This window comes from Panulirus ornatus, chromosome 11 (assembly GCF_036320965.1).
Source record: "Panulirus ornatus isolate Po-2019 chromosome 11, ASM3632096v1, whole genome shotgun sequence".
NCBI classification, from domain to species: domain Eukaryota; kingdom Metazoa; phylum Arthropoda; class Malacostraca; order Decapoda; family Palinuridae; genus Panulirus; species Panulirus ornatus.
In genome coordinates this window covers 18,737,068-18,753,681 of record NC_092234.1, presented here as the reverse complement: position 1 = coordinate 18,753,681, position 16,614 = coordinate 18,737,068, and the positions used below count along the sequence as shown (strand labels likewise).

Here is a 16,614-nt window from a genome sequence, read left to right as displayed (position 1 = left end):
GGGGTGGCAACGGAATGGATGAATGCAGCAAGTATGTATATGTACATGTGTATGTATGTATACATTGAAATATATAGGTATGTATATGTGCATGTGTGAGCGTTTATGTATATACATGTGTATGCGGGTGGGTTGAGCCATTCTTCGTCTGTTTCCTTATTCTACCTTGCTAACGCGGGAGACAGCGATTAAGTATAATGAATAGATAAATATAAGGGGAGATCATAGCCTAGTGGTAATGCTCCTGCCTGTTACACAGGGATCCCAGGTTCGATCCTGGCAGGAAGTTTGTATGATATATATATATTTTTTTTCATACATATTAGCCTTTACCTGCATCAGTGAGGTAGCGTTAAGAACAGAGGAATAAGCCTTAGAGGGAATATCCTCACTTGGCCCCCTTCTCTGTTCCTTCTTTTGGAAAATTATAAGATGCTCATGCAAGAACATATACATATCAACATATACAGACAGTTACGTATATACACATGTACGTATTCATACTTGCTTGCCTTCATCCATTTCTGTTGCTACCCTGTCCCTCAGGAACAGCATCACTACTCCATGCTTCAGCAAGGTAATGCCAGGCAATCAGACAAAGAAGGCCACAATCTGTCACACTCAGTCTCTAGCTGCTGTCATGTGTAATGCACTGAAACCACAGCTCCCTATCCACTTCCAGGCCCCACAGACTTTTCCATGGTTTACCCAAGATGTTTCACATGCCCTGGTACAGTCCACTGGCACTATGTCTACCCCAGTGTACTACATCATTCCAGTACACTGAATTCCTTGCACACCACTCACCTGCCTGTATGTTCGGGCCCTAATTGCTCAAAATCTTTTTCACTCCATCGTTCCACCCCAATTTGGTCTCCCACTTCTCCTTGTTCCCTCCACCTCAGACACGTATATCCTTTTTGTCAATCTTTCCTCACTCATTTTCTCCATATGTCCAAACCATTTCAACACACCCTCTTCTGCTCTCTCAACAACACTCTTCTTATCCTTTCATTACTCGCTCAATCAAACCACCTCACACCACATAATGTCCTCAAACATTTCATTTCCAACACATCTACCCTCCTCCATGCAACCCTATCCATAGCCCATGCCTTGCAACCATGTAATATTGTTGGAACTACCATTGCTTCGAACATACCCATTTTTACTCTCTGAGATCACATTCTCTCCTTCCACACATTCTTCATCGCCTCGGATAAGTAAATGTATATAATGTTCATTTAAAGACGAGTATGTTCCTAGGTTCTGTCCAGTGATTATTTACACCTGTTGAAACATGATGAAAGGCTTGCCTTGACTACATTTTCGCAATTGGCAGCCTAACCAAATTGAAACAGCATGTGTTGTTGGTTGGTTCAGATAAGAGTTGCATATTCTTAGGCAGATTTGTTAAATTTGGTAATTTTTTCTTTATACTTGACTGCTGTTTCCCACATTTGCAAGGTAGCACCAGAAACATGAAGAAATGCCACATTTGCTCACATTCATTCTCTAGCTATCATTTGTTTGCACTACAACTCTATTAAAAAATAAAACCTGTTTAGAATGATGTAAAATTTGTAGGCAAATAAACTGAAAAACAGAAAATAAGTTATATCAAATTTTTTTACCTATGTCAGGAAAGCCAGTGACATAAGCGTGGATGCATTGCTTACAGATACCAACTGTTTATAATAGGCAAGAATGTGTGTGCCAGAATGTTTGCCTTTCATGAGATGTTTTTATCACATTTCTGAACAGACTTCTGTCTTTTTTGTACATAAAGTATGAATCCATATAAAAAATCAGTAATCATTCTTCAGAAAGAACAAATGATTGCTAATAAAAATTCCTATTAAGGGCACCAGTCAATTAGCTTGATTAAAAGGAATGGTAGCTTCTGTAAAGGGTAACTAATTTCCTTACCCACTTTATAACTTAATTTACCAACTTTTCCCTTTCAAGAAAAGTTAATGCAATTGTTGGTAATGAAGAATGCATTCTTGAGCAAAAAGTTGAAATTTATCTATAAGAAATTTGATTAAGTCCCATGACAGTCATCTAAAGTGGGCTCATCTGTGACTCTTTTTCAGTGTCTCATTTTTACCATATTTTCATTATTCGTCTTCTCAATAATTTATGCGAGTTGTATGTTATCTGCACACTTTTAGTAATTTGAATGATTTGTATGTAAGCTGTGTAATCTGCTTGGTCTATGGTTTTCAAATTATGTCATTATCCTTCATCATGATCAGTTCTGGAAACTGCTGTCGTCTCATAATTTTGTACAGCAGACTATGCAGTGCCCTACATGTTAAAAATTTCTTTCTATGGCTCTCGTATTATGATGGTGTTATATTCCTGGAGATGTATTGTTTTTAAAGATCTGTCATGAGATGAGCTATTAAACACATATAAACACATGTTATTAGGGAACTGTGTTCCTGACCAAAACTAACATGGGATGGAGTTAGGGCTAATGAAGTCAGATGAAACTTAATGATACCAGCAGTGAAGAAGATAAGTATGTGTGGTGGTGGTGATGGAATGGGTTGAGGATGAAGTGAGGGTTACCGGGAGGTATAGGAATAGGGCTTTGCTAACATACAAGTACTTACAATGAGATTTTGAAGGGCCAATGCTTAGTGCTTATCAAAGGAAAATATAGAATTACAAAGAAAGAATCATGTAAGTTATGTGTTGTCATGTGTGATGTACAAGATGGAGAACTAATATGCTTGTTGACTGACTGACAGCACCCCACATGGAGGCGAGACAGAAAGAAAAGACATTTACTTGCTGCAAAGGAGTAATACTTGACAACCATGGAAGTGCTGCCTCACTAGGCACCAGCCATTAACCTTCCTGGTACCCAGGCAGGTAGCACCAGTATTTTGGTTATTCAAAAAGCTATCCAATGTCAGCTGTATTACTTGCCCTTTTCTCTCTTGGTAGATTTCATTATAGGCACATTAAACACCCATAAGCCTTCTAAAGAATACTAGGGCATGTTAATGGTTGGGATTTATGTCAGTAATGTGGGCCAAAGCCTTTTTTGAATAATGAAACACTTCTGCAAAGCAGTTGGTTGTGAATTTGCCTGTATTAGGGGCTATACTGATGCCAATAACCTCTCCGTACTCTTGGAGTTCCTATGCCTCCAATTGTTAAAGTTCCTCACTGGTCAGCTCCTTGTACTGTAATTCCAGCAACTCAAGCTACATCTTGCTCTTCAAGGTCTTTGAGCCAAAGGAATATTGACAGTATTACTTGTATGTACACCCGGTGTTCCTTATAAGACAACCATCAGTAGGTGGAATATGATTCCAAATGACTCTTGGTGCATTTGGCATAGAAATTTATAATATTAGCTTTGGTATCATTTAAAAGGCCCTGGGGCTGGAAAACCTTAAAAATATCTTTAATATTTTATTAGCGGTGGAAAAGAATATTCAAAAGGGTAAATTAAAAGTAAGAATTTTTTCAAAACTGTCACTGTTGCAAAGTCTTAGTATTGTTCTAAGAATACATAACTTAATTCTTAATTGTCACTATTGTGAAGTGTCACTTTATGAGGCATCACTTTAAGAGGGTCCTCTCTATAAAGGATAGGGTAATAAATTAATCAGGATGCATAATGGTCCATTTGTAACAAGAAACATCATTTGACCTAAATTACCCTAAAGTTTTTTATCCCTTATCCTTCCCCACTATTATAATTATTATGGACTAATGAATTGTAAGATTTGAAGTTAATCACAAATGATCACCTTTGATAAAGCCCTTTACACTAACAACATTCAGACTTGATATTGAGCCCTGAATAATTCCCAAGGGATCTATGAAATATTTTAGATGTAAACATTACGAACTCTGTCCCTAACATCATCAGAACAGACAAGATGAAGTTTATAGGAGGAGATTGTACTCAAAAGAAATGGCTGAGGATTATGGCATAAAAATATATATGAACTGGTGGAAAATAGGTTTGGGGTCAGGAGAATGCAAAGTAAGTATGATGCTGGGATGACATTCCAAAGGTGGCAATAGGAACTGTAATACTTTACAAAGTGAAATTCATACATTTTGTGTGAATCAATTAGGTCCACAAGGTTTGAATGTGGGTAATGTAACCATTAGTTTTCAAAATAATAAAGATGGTGTTCTGGCATCAGAATTTAAAGATAACTTCAGCATTACTGGATAAATGATGAGACTAGTGTGGTGACAATGACCAAGTATGTACTACTGGTGAAATATACATAAATGTGTGTCACCCTTCATATAATTTGTTCCAGTAATTAATGTTACAGGCAAAAGATAAGAAGTCCCGTAGGCATTGGATGACAAAAGATATTAGCTACAGAAAGGGCAATCCTTTATTTCTACCAAGGAAGGCTATAAAAGTTAATATACTTCCTGGCATACTTTATATTTTAGATTAAAGTTCAAAGTGAATAAACACCTGAAATACTGAAGGACTAACATCATTCATTCCACACATTAACACAAGGTGGATCAAATGAATATGAGCACCTTTGGTGGGAACTAATTTTGCAGAAATGAAGTTCCCAGTCTAAATCCAGAGGATAACAAAAGATTAACATGTGGGAATGAGTATGAACGATGCAAATATCCCATAAACTCAGACTTAATCCATAAACACTTCAAAAATTGCATATAATTACAGACTGAAAAACAAAAAAAATTCTTACCAATTTCATCTTTAGTTTTTCCTTTGGGTGTCAAGAGAGTTCTACTAGCCTCATAACCTCCAAAGAAAAAGAAATACCCAGGCATTTCTCTTGCAAAAGTTGAAGTAAGTCCTCGGAAAAGACCTGCAACACCATCCGCTTTCAAGATTTGTCTGGTGAGTTTCCATGGGCCAATACGTTCCTGTTACATGACTCAGTTTAATGTTTGCTCAAATTATCATTAATCCCATACATCATTTGCTTATCATATAGAATACATGGCTTGTTGGCCTTACTCACCACACCTTGAATTTGAGATTAATTCAGGAGGAAGATGCCAGAGATGGGCACAAATGCTGAAGTTATTGCTAACATACAGCTTTTGTGTATTGTACAAGCTTTCTATGAAAATATCTTTAAAGCTTTGGCATCTTTGTTTTGTTCTGACTGTTATTAATCAAAATCAGAACTTCCTGGATGAATAGAGACATTCTTATGTATAAGGTATCCAATTTCCTATATTTGTAATGTTCATCATATGTTGAAATCTAACATATATTACTGGAAACACAGTTTCCTCCACATATTTCATTGGCAATAAGCAAATGAAGTATGACACGTCAATAATATTTTTTCAAAAACCATTAATTACACATTGCAGACTTCACACCTTAACCCACTATTAGCTGAAAAAAGTCAGCATCATGATGTAACTAACATACCCCCCATCGAAGTGCTTATACCATTAGCAAAACTAGGTTTTGCCACTCTACTCTTAATATGACACTTTGTGTTACCTAGCCATTATAGAAATTCTGAATATAATAATGTTACAAAATTACCTTGAAAACAGATAATGCACTTTTTTCTGTTTCTAATAACTCATATTCTTTTAGAGTAATGATTGCATTAGCATTTGAAATGGAAGTCAAAGTGTGAAATCTGACTGGAGGACATTTTGAAGTGGTGATTTTGAGATTAAATATCTGAATAAATATCTAAAAGCTAAGACTAAAAGCTAAGACACCAGCAATTATTGTCTTAAATTGTTCTTTGTCATCTGCCAAGGTACTGCTCTCTTCTTTTGAATTTATAATTCCTTACATATTCCAATCTAAACTTTTCCCATTATGATGACTTAAATGTGAAATCTCTTGACCACTGTTGTTTCTAGCTTGTCAGTATTCCTCAGTATTTCCTTAATTTTTTTTTAGAATCACACTGAACTCCACTATTTCAGTTTTGGGTGGTCTATAGGTTACTAAATTGAGTGTTCTTAAGGCTGGTATGCTTAATCCCACTGTTTCACTTTTCTTGCGGGAACAAATCTGGATATGCATGCGGTGAAGGAAGGTATGCAGACGATATTGTTGTAATTAGAACTGTTAAGTTTTTTCTTATGGACTATTCATCTAGAGTGTTGCCATTTCTATGAGCTGTTTTGATGTTGGAGAATGGTATGGCTTGGTGAATGAGCACCGAGTCCTCCTCCTTGTCCTTGTTGTCTGTCTTATGTGAGGGTGGTGCAGATGTTAAAAAAAGTGGGAGGGTTGATCTGGAAGTGAATCCTCTCTCTTGGATGAAGGCTATGTGGATGTTGTGTTCTTGGAGATGGATGACTATTTCTGTGTATTTGTTTCTGATGCCACTAGCACTGAATTTAAGGATGTTTAATTTGTGGTTAGGGTTTAGTGGGATAGAGGGGCTTGTTTGTGAAGAATGGGATTGTGTGCTTTGTGCTGTTCTTTGTTGGGTGTTCATGATGAGTGCAAGGGTTGGTCAGGGTACTTTCGAAGTTTCTGTCCAAGTGTTTGTTACAAGTCCAGGGGTTTGAATAGTTTTTATATGAGTGGGAGTGATGTGATAGCATATGGAGCATCTGATGGAATAGAGCTTTTTGGTGAAGGGGATATGACACTGTGGGCAAAGGTACACTTGTGGTGCAAGGTTAGGGTTAATGTTACCAGCTTACATTTGTAGTTGGAGATGATGACTTGCCTATCATCTCCCTGTTAGAAAAAATGTGCAAGAATAAGTATAATCTATGGTCCAGCACAGCAGCTGGGGACATCTTGGGGCTGTATGCAATAAGCACACGATGCACATAACTCTTAAGTATTATTTACACACACTACTTTATCTACTTTACCAAATGAACAAATAATCTTGTCCCCCAAAACTTAAGCAATAATACTTGAGTAACTGTTTCATTATTCTTAAGCTACCAAATATATTCATTGGTTATATTTTCAAAGAGAGAATGGGAGATGAAGTAAACATCATGAGACTTCAGGTACCTGACTACTTGTTTGAAAATGTGTAGCATGGAATGACTTTCTCCCACATGAATTCATAATTATGCAGTATTTATGACTATAGTGGAATCCCTGAAGGTAAGTGTAAAGCTATAATGTAAATGAATTTCATAGTACTAAAATCTTTCTAACTAACAATTATACAGTATAATTTTTCAATGACAAAAAAAAATCAGAAATATTGTAGTTTTGTGCTATCTTTTGTGAAACAGTATCTTCCACTGCAGCAAAAAGAACAGTATACAAGCTCAAGCATTTAGCATTAAATTACATTAAACATTAATATGAGTAAGCAGATGTGTGGGGTGGCTTATCTGCTTGCTAGCGTCATTTGAGCCTTACTCGCACATAATTTGCCTTTTCCAAACAGAATTTCTTGCTGTTCTGGTTCAGAAGAGAAGTATAACAAAAACAAGCTTTCCTCTACATCATTTATTCATCATTCACCCTAAGTATTGATTGTATCAAATAACCATGTGCACGTGTTAATGTGCCAAGTCAGTGAATGGATACCTTCTATGAAGACCTATGTGTAACTGAGGCATGTAAAAATTTTTCTAGCTCTGACAGAAGAATGTTGGTGACATCTATGTACAAGTACTGGAATCAAACATCAACAGGGTTTTCAAATTAGGACCCGATTCAAATGCATTGTCAATTGGTGATAATATCAATGAAGCAGGCACTGTCATTTGATGACTATGGAAGTCTAAGGGTTAATATTCATTTGTAAATCCACACCATAAAACAAATTTTGGAATACATTTTAAGTTTTCATTATTACCTTTAAAACCACAGGAATGCAGTAAACAAAAAAAGAAAAACAACTTACTGGTTCCCTGTTTTGTGATAGAGCTACTTCTCTCATAGCTTGTAACTGACATTTAACCAGCTCTGCTGGACACAAAGTAAAGGATGAGAAGAATGCTGCAAGAAAACCAGCAGACGCATTGCTGATGGCTGACAGATCTTCTACTTTCTGTAAAGTAATCAGCAAGAAAATACATTTAATGAGCACTAAACTTTAATTTCAGAAATCAGATGTTACCTAATTACTCTGATAACTATTTAGTGAGGTGATATTGTTCCACTTAAGAAAATTTTTAATCTGTAGCTTTTTGGAAAGTATGCTGATTAACAAAAAGCATAACATTTCAAAAAACAGTCACCTTCAGCTGAGCTTTAACTTAACCAGAGACCTTAAGTTGGGAGCACAATAAGACCTCTTTACCAAAATATATGTATCCAGTAACCATGAAAAGTATTTTACGATACTGCATACTACACAACTTCACACAAAAGTCCTTTACATTCTTCAGAATTTTTTTTTTTATTAGCGCAGCTTTTAATTTTTTGGGGTGGGAAATAAAATTACAATTCCAACTCCAGGCTTAGTATACATCTAAATTTTGAGCATAAAGGATGATGAATTGAGTTACAATATCTTATGCAAACACTGACTGTATGAAAAATTCACCTTTGTACCAACAGCATAGGCCACAGCTTTCTGACATACACCATAGGCAGCAAAAAGGACAGAGTTCTCTGCAATATTTGCAGCAAGGGCTGGGACAGTTCCAGCATAGAGACCTCGAATACCATCACGTCTCAGGGTCTGGAAAAAGCAGCCAGTCATACCCTTATAGAGATCAGGGAAGGTCTGCATCTTCACTTTCACAGTATCAAGAGGCTGCCCAACATATACACAGGCAACCCCACCTAAAAGTACACATAAGAAGGTACCTGTTAATTTAAAATTCATGTCTGATAGTCTAAAATGTATACTCCAAAAAATTTAACTGGCCAGCTGTTTTACATTTATTTTCAAGTGCTGAATAAAGAGTACAGTTTGCACCATATTACAATGTCTATTGTCAGACCAGAAAATAGGAGTACTAAAAATTATTAACTGGAGAAAATGTAAAATCTATGGAGTTCTAAACTTTAAAAGATCTTTTTGTTAAGTAAGACCATCCAACCTTAATGATTTAAGTAGTATTTGGTCCATGTATGGCACACACCAACCATAACTAACAAAATATAGTAATCTATTATCAGCAAGATTAGGCACTCACCCATAGATCCACCCATGAGGTCAATGAATGCATCTTTGTAATGCTGCATACTGGAACTTTTCTTCAGCGCTGTCATATGCCAGAACACTGTCACAGAAGAGCACAAGATAGGGTCAGACACAGTTATACATAATATCCCCATATGTACTTTAAAAATTTCTACATATGATATGCTTATGTAGGAAAACCCATTAAGATTGTGTATCATTGGTAGAATATGTCAATAATTTTTTTTCCCGAATGAAGCATTTGTTTGTCTGTTTTTAACTCTGTCTTGCCCAGGCAGAAGCAACTGTTTAAAGAATACAAACAGGACATATGTATATATCAGATTGAGGAGAAACAATGTAGTTTCAGGTGTGGTAGAGAATGTGTGGATCAGGTGTTTGTTTTTAAAAATCTTTAAGAAGTACCTCAAGAAACAGTTGGATCTGTATGTGGAATTTAAGAATCTGGCACAAGATTCAAGTGAGAAACAAATATGAATAAAAGCAAGGTTATAAGATTTAGCAATGAAAAGAGACAGGTTAGCTTGGGTATGGGTTTGCATGGAGAGAACCTAGAGAAATTGAAGTGTTTTAGATTCCTGGGATTGCATATGACAGCAAGTGGAACTATGGGAACTGAAGTGAGTCATATGGAGGTGAGGGTGGGCAAAGGTCTTGGCACATTAAAGAATGTGCAAAAAGAGAGTTCACTATTTGGGAATGCAAAGATGAGCCTGTGTGAAGTTATAATAGTTCCAATGGTGTTGTATGGATGTGAGGTATAGGCTCTGGATGAGTATATATGGAAGAGGGTGAATGTTTTGGAAATGAAATGTGTGAGGATACTGTGTTGTGTGATGACCGTTGATCAGTAAAGAAATGGTAGGGTAAGAGAGAGGCTTGGTATTAAATAAAGTATGGGTGAGGGAGCTGAAGAGGATATGCCAAAATAGTCTATGGAGAGAATGAGTTTTGAAAGGTTGAAAAAGAGGGTATATGTGTCAGAGGTGGAATGGACAAGGAGAAGGGGGAGATCAAACTGGTAAGAGAAGAATGAAGTGAAAAAGGTTTTGAGTGCTCAAGGCCTGAGCATGCAAATGGATGTAAGGCAGGTACAGTATCAAGCGAATTGTAGTGATGTTTTATACATGGAACAACTTGCTGTCTATGGACTGAACCAAGGTATATGAAGCAGCTGGGGAAAACATGGAAAGGTCTATGAGGCCTGTTTGTGGATAGGAGGTTGCACTTTCTGTACATTACACATGATAACTAGAGCACGTATGAGTGAATGAGGCTATTTCCTACTCTGATACTGGTGCTACCACACTAATGGAGAAACGATTAGCGAACAAGTGTAAAAAACTACTATATACACATATTTATTTTTTTCATGTTCACCTTTACCCACATTAGCAAGTAGTGCCAGGAACAAACAAAGAAATGGCTTCATTTGCTCACTTCCTCTTTCTAGCTGTCATGTATATTGCACCAAAATTAGAGCCCCCATCCTCAATCAGACCTTACAGCCCTGTGTACTTGATTTAATTTAATTACCTATGTTCACATAGTCATTTCTTTTATGGTTTGGTATACACAGTTGTAATAGTGTTGGGTGATTTGAATGCAAAGGTGAGTAATGTGGCAGTTGAGGGAATAATTGGTATACATGGGGTGTTCAGTGTTGTAAATGGAAATGGTGAAGAGCTTGTAGATTTATGTGCTGAAAAAGGACTGATGATTGGGAATACCTGGTTTAAAAAGCGAGATATACATAAGTATACTTATGTAAGTAGGAGAGATGGCCAGAGAGCATTATTGGATTACGTGTTAATTGACAGGCGCGCGAAAGAGAGACTTTTGGATGTTAATGTGCTGAGAGGTGCAACTGGAGGGATGTCTGATCATTATCTTGTGGAGGCTAAGGTGAAGATTTGTATGGGTTTTCAGAAAAGAAGAGTGAATGTTGGGGTGAAGAGGGTGGTGAGAGTAAGTGAGCTTGGGAAGGAGACTTGTGTGAGGAAGTACCAGGTGAGAACAATGGAAGTAAGGGGAGTGGGGGAGGAATGGGATGTATTTAGGGAATCAGTGATGGATTGCACAAAAGATGCTTGTGGCATGAGAAGAGTGGGAGGTGGGTTGATTAGAAAGGGTAGTGAGTGGTGGGATGAAGAAGTAAGAGTATTAGTGAAAGAGAAGAGAGAGGCATTTGGACGATTTTTGCAGGGAGAAAATGAAATTGAGTGGGAGACGTATAAAAGAAAGAGACAGGAGGTCAAGAGAAAGGTGCAAGAGGTGAAAAAAAGGGCAAATGAGAGTTGGGGTGAGAGAGTATCATTAAATTTTAGGGAGAATAAAAAGATGTTCTGGAAGGAGGTAAATAAAGTGCGTAAGACAAGGGAGCAAATGGGAACTTCAATGAAGGGCGCAAATGGGGAGGTGATAACAAGTAGTAGTGATGTGAGAAGGAGATGGAGTGAGTATTTTGAAGGTTTGTTGAATGTGTTTGATGATAGAGTGGCAGATATAGGGTGCTTTGGTCGAGGTGGTGTGCAAAGTGCGAGGGTTAGGGAAAATGAGTTGGTAAACAGAGAAGAGGTAGTAAAAGCTTTGCGGAAGATGAAAGCCGGCAAGGCAGCAGGTTTGGATGGTATTGCAGTGGAATTTATTAAAAAAGGGGGTGACTGTATTGTTGACTGGTTGGTAAGGTTATTTAATGTATGTATGACTCATGGTGAGGTGCCTGAGGATTGGCGGAATGCGTGCATAGTGCCATTGTACAAAGGCAAAGGGGATAAGAGTGAGTGCTCAAATTACAGAGGTATAAGTTTGTTGAGTATTCCTGGCAAATTATATGGGAGGGTATTGATTGAGAGGGTGAAGGCATGTACAGAGCATCAGATTGGGGAAGAGCAGTGTGGTTTCAGAAGTGGTAGAGGATGTGTGGATCAGGTGTTTGCTTTGAAGAATGTATGTGAGAAATACTTAGAAAAGCAAATGGATTTGTATGTAGCATTTATGGATCTGGAGAAGGCATATGATAGAGTTGATAGAGATGCTCTGTGGAAGGTATTAAGAATATATGGTGTGGGAGGCAAGTTGTTAGAAGCAGTGAAAAGTTTTTATCGAGGATGTAAGGCATGTGTACGTGTAGGAAGAGAGGAAAGTGATTGGTTCTCAGTGAATGTAGGTTTGCGGCAGGGGTGTGTGATGTCTCCATGGTTGTTTAATTTGTTTATGGATGGGGTTGTTAGGGAGGTGAATGCAAGAATTTTGGAAAGAGGGGCAAGTATGAGGTCTGTTGGGGATGAGAGAGCTTGGGAAGTGAGTCAGTTGTTGTTCGCTGATGATACAGCGCTGGTGGCTGATTCATGTGAGAAACTGCAGAAGCTGGTGACTGAGTTTGGTAAAGTGTGTGAAAGAAGAAAGTTAAGAGTAAATGTGAATAAGAGCAAGGTTATTAGGTACAGTAGGGTTGAGGGTCAAGTCAATTGGGAGGTGAGTTTGAATGGAGAAAAACTGGAGGAAGTGAAGTGTTTTAGATATCTGGGAGTGGATCTGGCAGTGGATGGAACCATGGAAGCGGAAGTGGATCATAGGGTGGGGGAGGGGGTGAAAATCCTGGGAGCCTTGAAGAATGTGTGGAAGTCGAGAACATTATCTCGGAAAGCAAAAATGGGTATGTTTGAAGGAATAGTGGTTCCAACAATGTTGTATGGTTGCGAGGCGTGGACTATGGATAGAGTTGTGTGCAGGGGGATGGATGTGCTGGAAATGAGATGTTTGAGGACAATGTGTGGTGTGAGGTGGTTTGATCGAGTGAGTAACGTAAGGGTAAGAGAGATGTGTGGAAATAAAAAGAGCGTGGTTGAGAGAGCAGAAGAGGGTGTTTTGAAATGGTTTGGTCACATGGAGAGAATGAGTGAGGAAAGATTGACCAAGAGGATATATGTGTCGGAGGTGGAGGGAATGAGGAGAAGAGGGAGACCAAATTGGAGGTGGAAAGATGGAGTGAAAAAGATTTTGTGTGATCGGGGCCTGAACATGCAGGAGGGTGAAAGGAGGGCAAAGAACAGAGTGAATTGGAGCGATGTGGTATACCGGGGTTGACGTGCTGTCAGTGGATTGAATCAAGGCATGTGTATGGGGGTGGGTTGGGCCATTTCTTTCGTCTGTTTCCTTGCACTACCTCGCAAACGCGGGAGACAGCGACAAAGCAAAAAAAAAAAAAAAAAAAAAACTAACAAAATATATTGTATAACTTATGTGTGAAATTGCTGAAAATAGTAATTCTTTTGGTAACAAGATTTTCTTTCAAGGAACTTTTAAGGAAAAAAGTTAGTAAATATTTCTTTACATGATGCATCTGTATTACACAACTTTGGTTTCCTTTTCTCTCTCTTTTGCTTTCAGAGCCCTGTCAATGGCAGTCTCCACCTTCCCTGCTGTTTTAGTTTTGTGTATCTTCATTATGGTATACTTTATCCCTTATGGGTTCTTTAGGAGATTTTGCAAGTTACAGAAGAACTACTGGCTTAACCTAAGAGGTAGGACTCATTTCTCTTTTCTTATTTATGTTATCTATAATGTATTATATGTTTTACTCTGTCCATGCCTTTTTTTTTTTTTTTTTGTTACAGATGTAAAGTATTATAAAATTTTCATCCAATGAACATTAATTGTCATCTGAGTCATTACGAAGTACTATTTGGATGCATTAAGGGCAACCTAGTCAGAAGTTGTTTCCTGTTAGGGCTATCTGAGGAAACTGGGGGTTTGGTGCAAAGTAATAATTACTTTAATGGCAATTTTGGTACAGTTATTGTAACTTGTGGCCCAAAAATTACCAATTCCTGCAGATTGGGCCTTAACAATATTTCTCCTCTTCTCTCTTTTTTCATAGTTGTTCGCTGTTTTTTGCATTGGCAAGGTCGCACCAGGAACAGATGAATGTGTGGCCTCATTTGCTCATATCCTGTCTCTTGCTGTCATGTATACTGCACCAAAACCAGGACCCCTGTCCACATTCAGGCCCTACAGATTTTTCTATAGTTTCCCCTAAATACTTCATATGCCCTGTTTCAGTCAACTGACAGTGCATCAAATATGGGAAAATTTGTTTTCTGGACTTGACAATCTAAATACTGGAAGATGGCCTAGTTTATAATGTTGTACAGAAAGTAAGCTCTCTATATTATCAAAATAACCAGACAAGAATTAATAATTCGATCTATTCATGGCAATGACATCAAAATCAACAACTTCATTCCTTTGGATTCCCTTATGACACAAAAGCATTCAACAAAAGAATGAACATAATAACTTTCATGTAATAACATTCACATTATACTTCATCATTGCTAATTCTTGTCCAGCATTTATCATATACTGTACAGAAAACTTTGAAAAGAAGCAGGTGGAATTAATAACTTGCATGTTAGATTGTGTCCACAGACTCACAAATTGTATAATACATTACCAATCCACAGATCTAACGAATACAAGATGTCTTAACAGTGAATCATGAAATTAAGCTGACAAGCTTCATCCAAGACCCTCCATGCACAGTAATCAGTATGCAAACTAATTTAGTTTTAAAATGACACAAGAAGAAATGATTACTGTAAAAACTAAGTGCAAACAATATTAAATAGGACATACTTGAAAAAAACATGGTGAGTCGTACAACAATTATCAACTGTATCTAAAAACTCTTCCTAAGGATAACAACATACAGCCAGGAACCTTTTATGGCAACAAATTGTGAAGAATTGGGGTCCATTACCCAGTGCACTGGCAAAGAGGGTTTTGGGCTCTGCAGTTTCCTAGGCTGTCTTCTCAGCATAACAATTATGCAGGAACATTTATTAATGATAATTCTGCCTGTAGCTTCAGCTGAATGTTATAGCTAAAGAACTTTTTTCCAATTATAAATTTCACATCTGTATATACAAGAGCCACTCCAATAATTTCAGATTGAAGGTTTGATAATAAACTGAATAGTTTGAAAAGTGTAAAAGTTTCTCAGTACAAGAAAAAGGCTAATTTTCAAAAGAACTGTAGCAGAAAAATCCTTTCACAGTTTATTTTTGAATACTAGTGTACACAGCACAGTACTATAATTATTACATCTGAAGTGTTCATGTTAACTAGGATGTAACAATGATTTATACAAAGTTCATCTCCACAAAGTCTATTATATAAATACAAAGATATGGAATAAACATAAAGCTAGCATGTTACAATTCTAACAATGTCAAAGTAGGTAATATATAAGCATATAATACCTACTGCCTCTTTCTGTGGTATTTTGTTAAACGTAATTTCTTTGACCTTTATAAAGAGAAAAGGACCCATAATAATGCTACTGGAAGGAAAACAGCCTTGGGCTACAAAAGCCTATAGAAAGACCCTGGGTAACACCAGGACTCTATCTTGGAAATTGGTTCTGGGGTAATTATAAATATAAATTTCCAAAAGGCTAGTTAACAGACTCAAAATGGGTGGAGGTTAAAACAAAGAAAGCTGTATAAAAAATAAGATATCAATTTATTAAATGCAGAAATGGTAGTTCGTGATATAATGTTACCTCTTTTTATCATAAAAATAACTAAAAAGTTGGCAGAACTTTAAAGAGGGATATTGCAAGGTAAAATATGGGTGTAGCATATAAATATTAAATAAGAAGGAGATTTATGTCTAGCACTATATCTTGTCTGTCATTGGTGGAGTAGAACACATGGAAAAACAATACATTTATTTCAGAATGTTTTCAATACAAGAATATGGAACATGTGCTTTTTCATAAAGATCAATATTTTGTTTTGAGATTATGTCATAAATTCACGTTCATATTTAGAGAAAATAGAGTGGGCTTTGGTAAGACTCGTGTCGGGTTCTGCTTTTTTCTTGGAAGAAATTTCTAGTCCTGTCTTGAGAATGTAACTGCATGACTTGCAGTAAAGTGTCTAGGAGAGAAATTTCCCTATCTTATGAGCATTACTGCAGATCTCTTTTCCATAAGACTTTTATATAACCTAGATTAAGCTAAATGTACTTGGTTGAAATGTTACACTTGATTTGATTATAATTTATGGCTTCCCTAAATTACAGTATATGTATCCAAGGAAACCACAACCCACCCTTTAATTAATATTCCCAGTTAGGATGTTAATTCAAATATTCTGGACTTGGAGTTTGTTAATTACTTTAGGTTCATACTTCTTTCAAATGAAATCAATATAAGTTTAAAGTATGTCTTAACAAGGTGGTTTAGGTAAATCCCAATTTAATCCTACATCTCCCAAACCGTATTTTTCATATATTTGATGTTTAAGTTTTTAAAGTGGCGGTAAAGAGACCTGAGATTGCACACACACACACAAAAAAAAACATTCCCCTACAGAGCTACTATACCTTCTGGTAACCTAAGCTTGTAACTATATGAATATCAACCACTTATGTAGCTATATTATCATTATTGTTACTGCAGACTATGTATCCTGATTTATCATGGGAAGTAGCATTTTGTGGAAAAGAA

The 16,614-nt window shown here is 36.9% G+C and overlaps 1 protein-coding gene and 1 long non-coding RNA gene across 4 annotated transcripts in view; one reads left to right on the top strand and one right to left on the bottom strand.

The window, feature by feature from the left end:
* The window catches only part of LOC139751353 (mitochondrial ornithine transporter 1), a 75,635-nt gene that overhangs the window by 27,258 nt on the left and 31,763 nt on the right, over positions 1-16,614 (bottom strand). For all 3 annotated transcript variants that reach the window (XM_071666714.1, XM_071666713.1, XM_071666715.1), the window contains exons 3-6: positions 9,088-9,174; positions 8,490-8,731; positions 7,845-7,991; positions 4,719-4,899 (exon numbers count right to left, since the gene is read on the bottom strand). In XM_071666714.1, the coding sequence (XP_071522815.1) occupies positions 4,719-4,899; positions 7,845-7,991; positions 8,490-8,731; positions 9,088-9,163 (646 nt within the window). In that variant the 5' untranslated portion in view covers positions 9,164-9,174. The remainder of the gene's footprint in view (positions 1-4,718; positions 4,900-7,844; positions 7,992-8,489; positions 8,732-9,087; positions 9,175-16,614) is intronic.
* Positions 8,615-16,543, top strand: LOC139751355 (uncharacterized). The gene is made up of 3 exons (XR_011713332.1): positions 8,615-8,751; positions 13,488-13,621; positions 14,564-16,543. It is a non-coding gene; the product is annotated as an uncharacterized lncRNA (long non-coding RNA).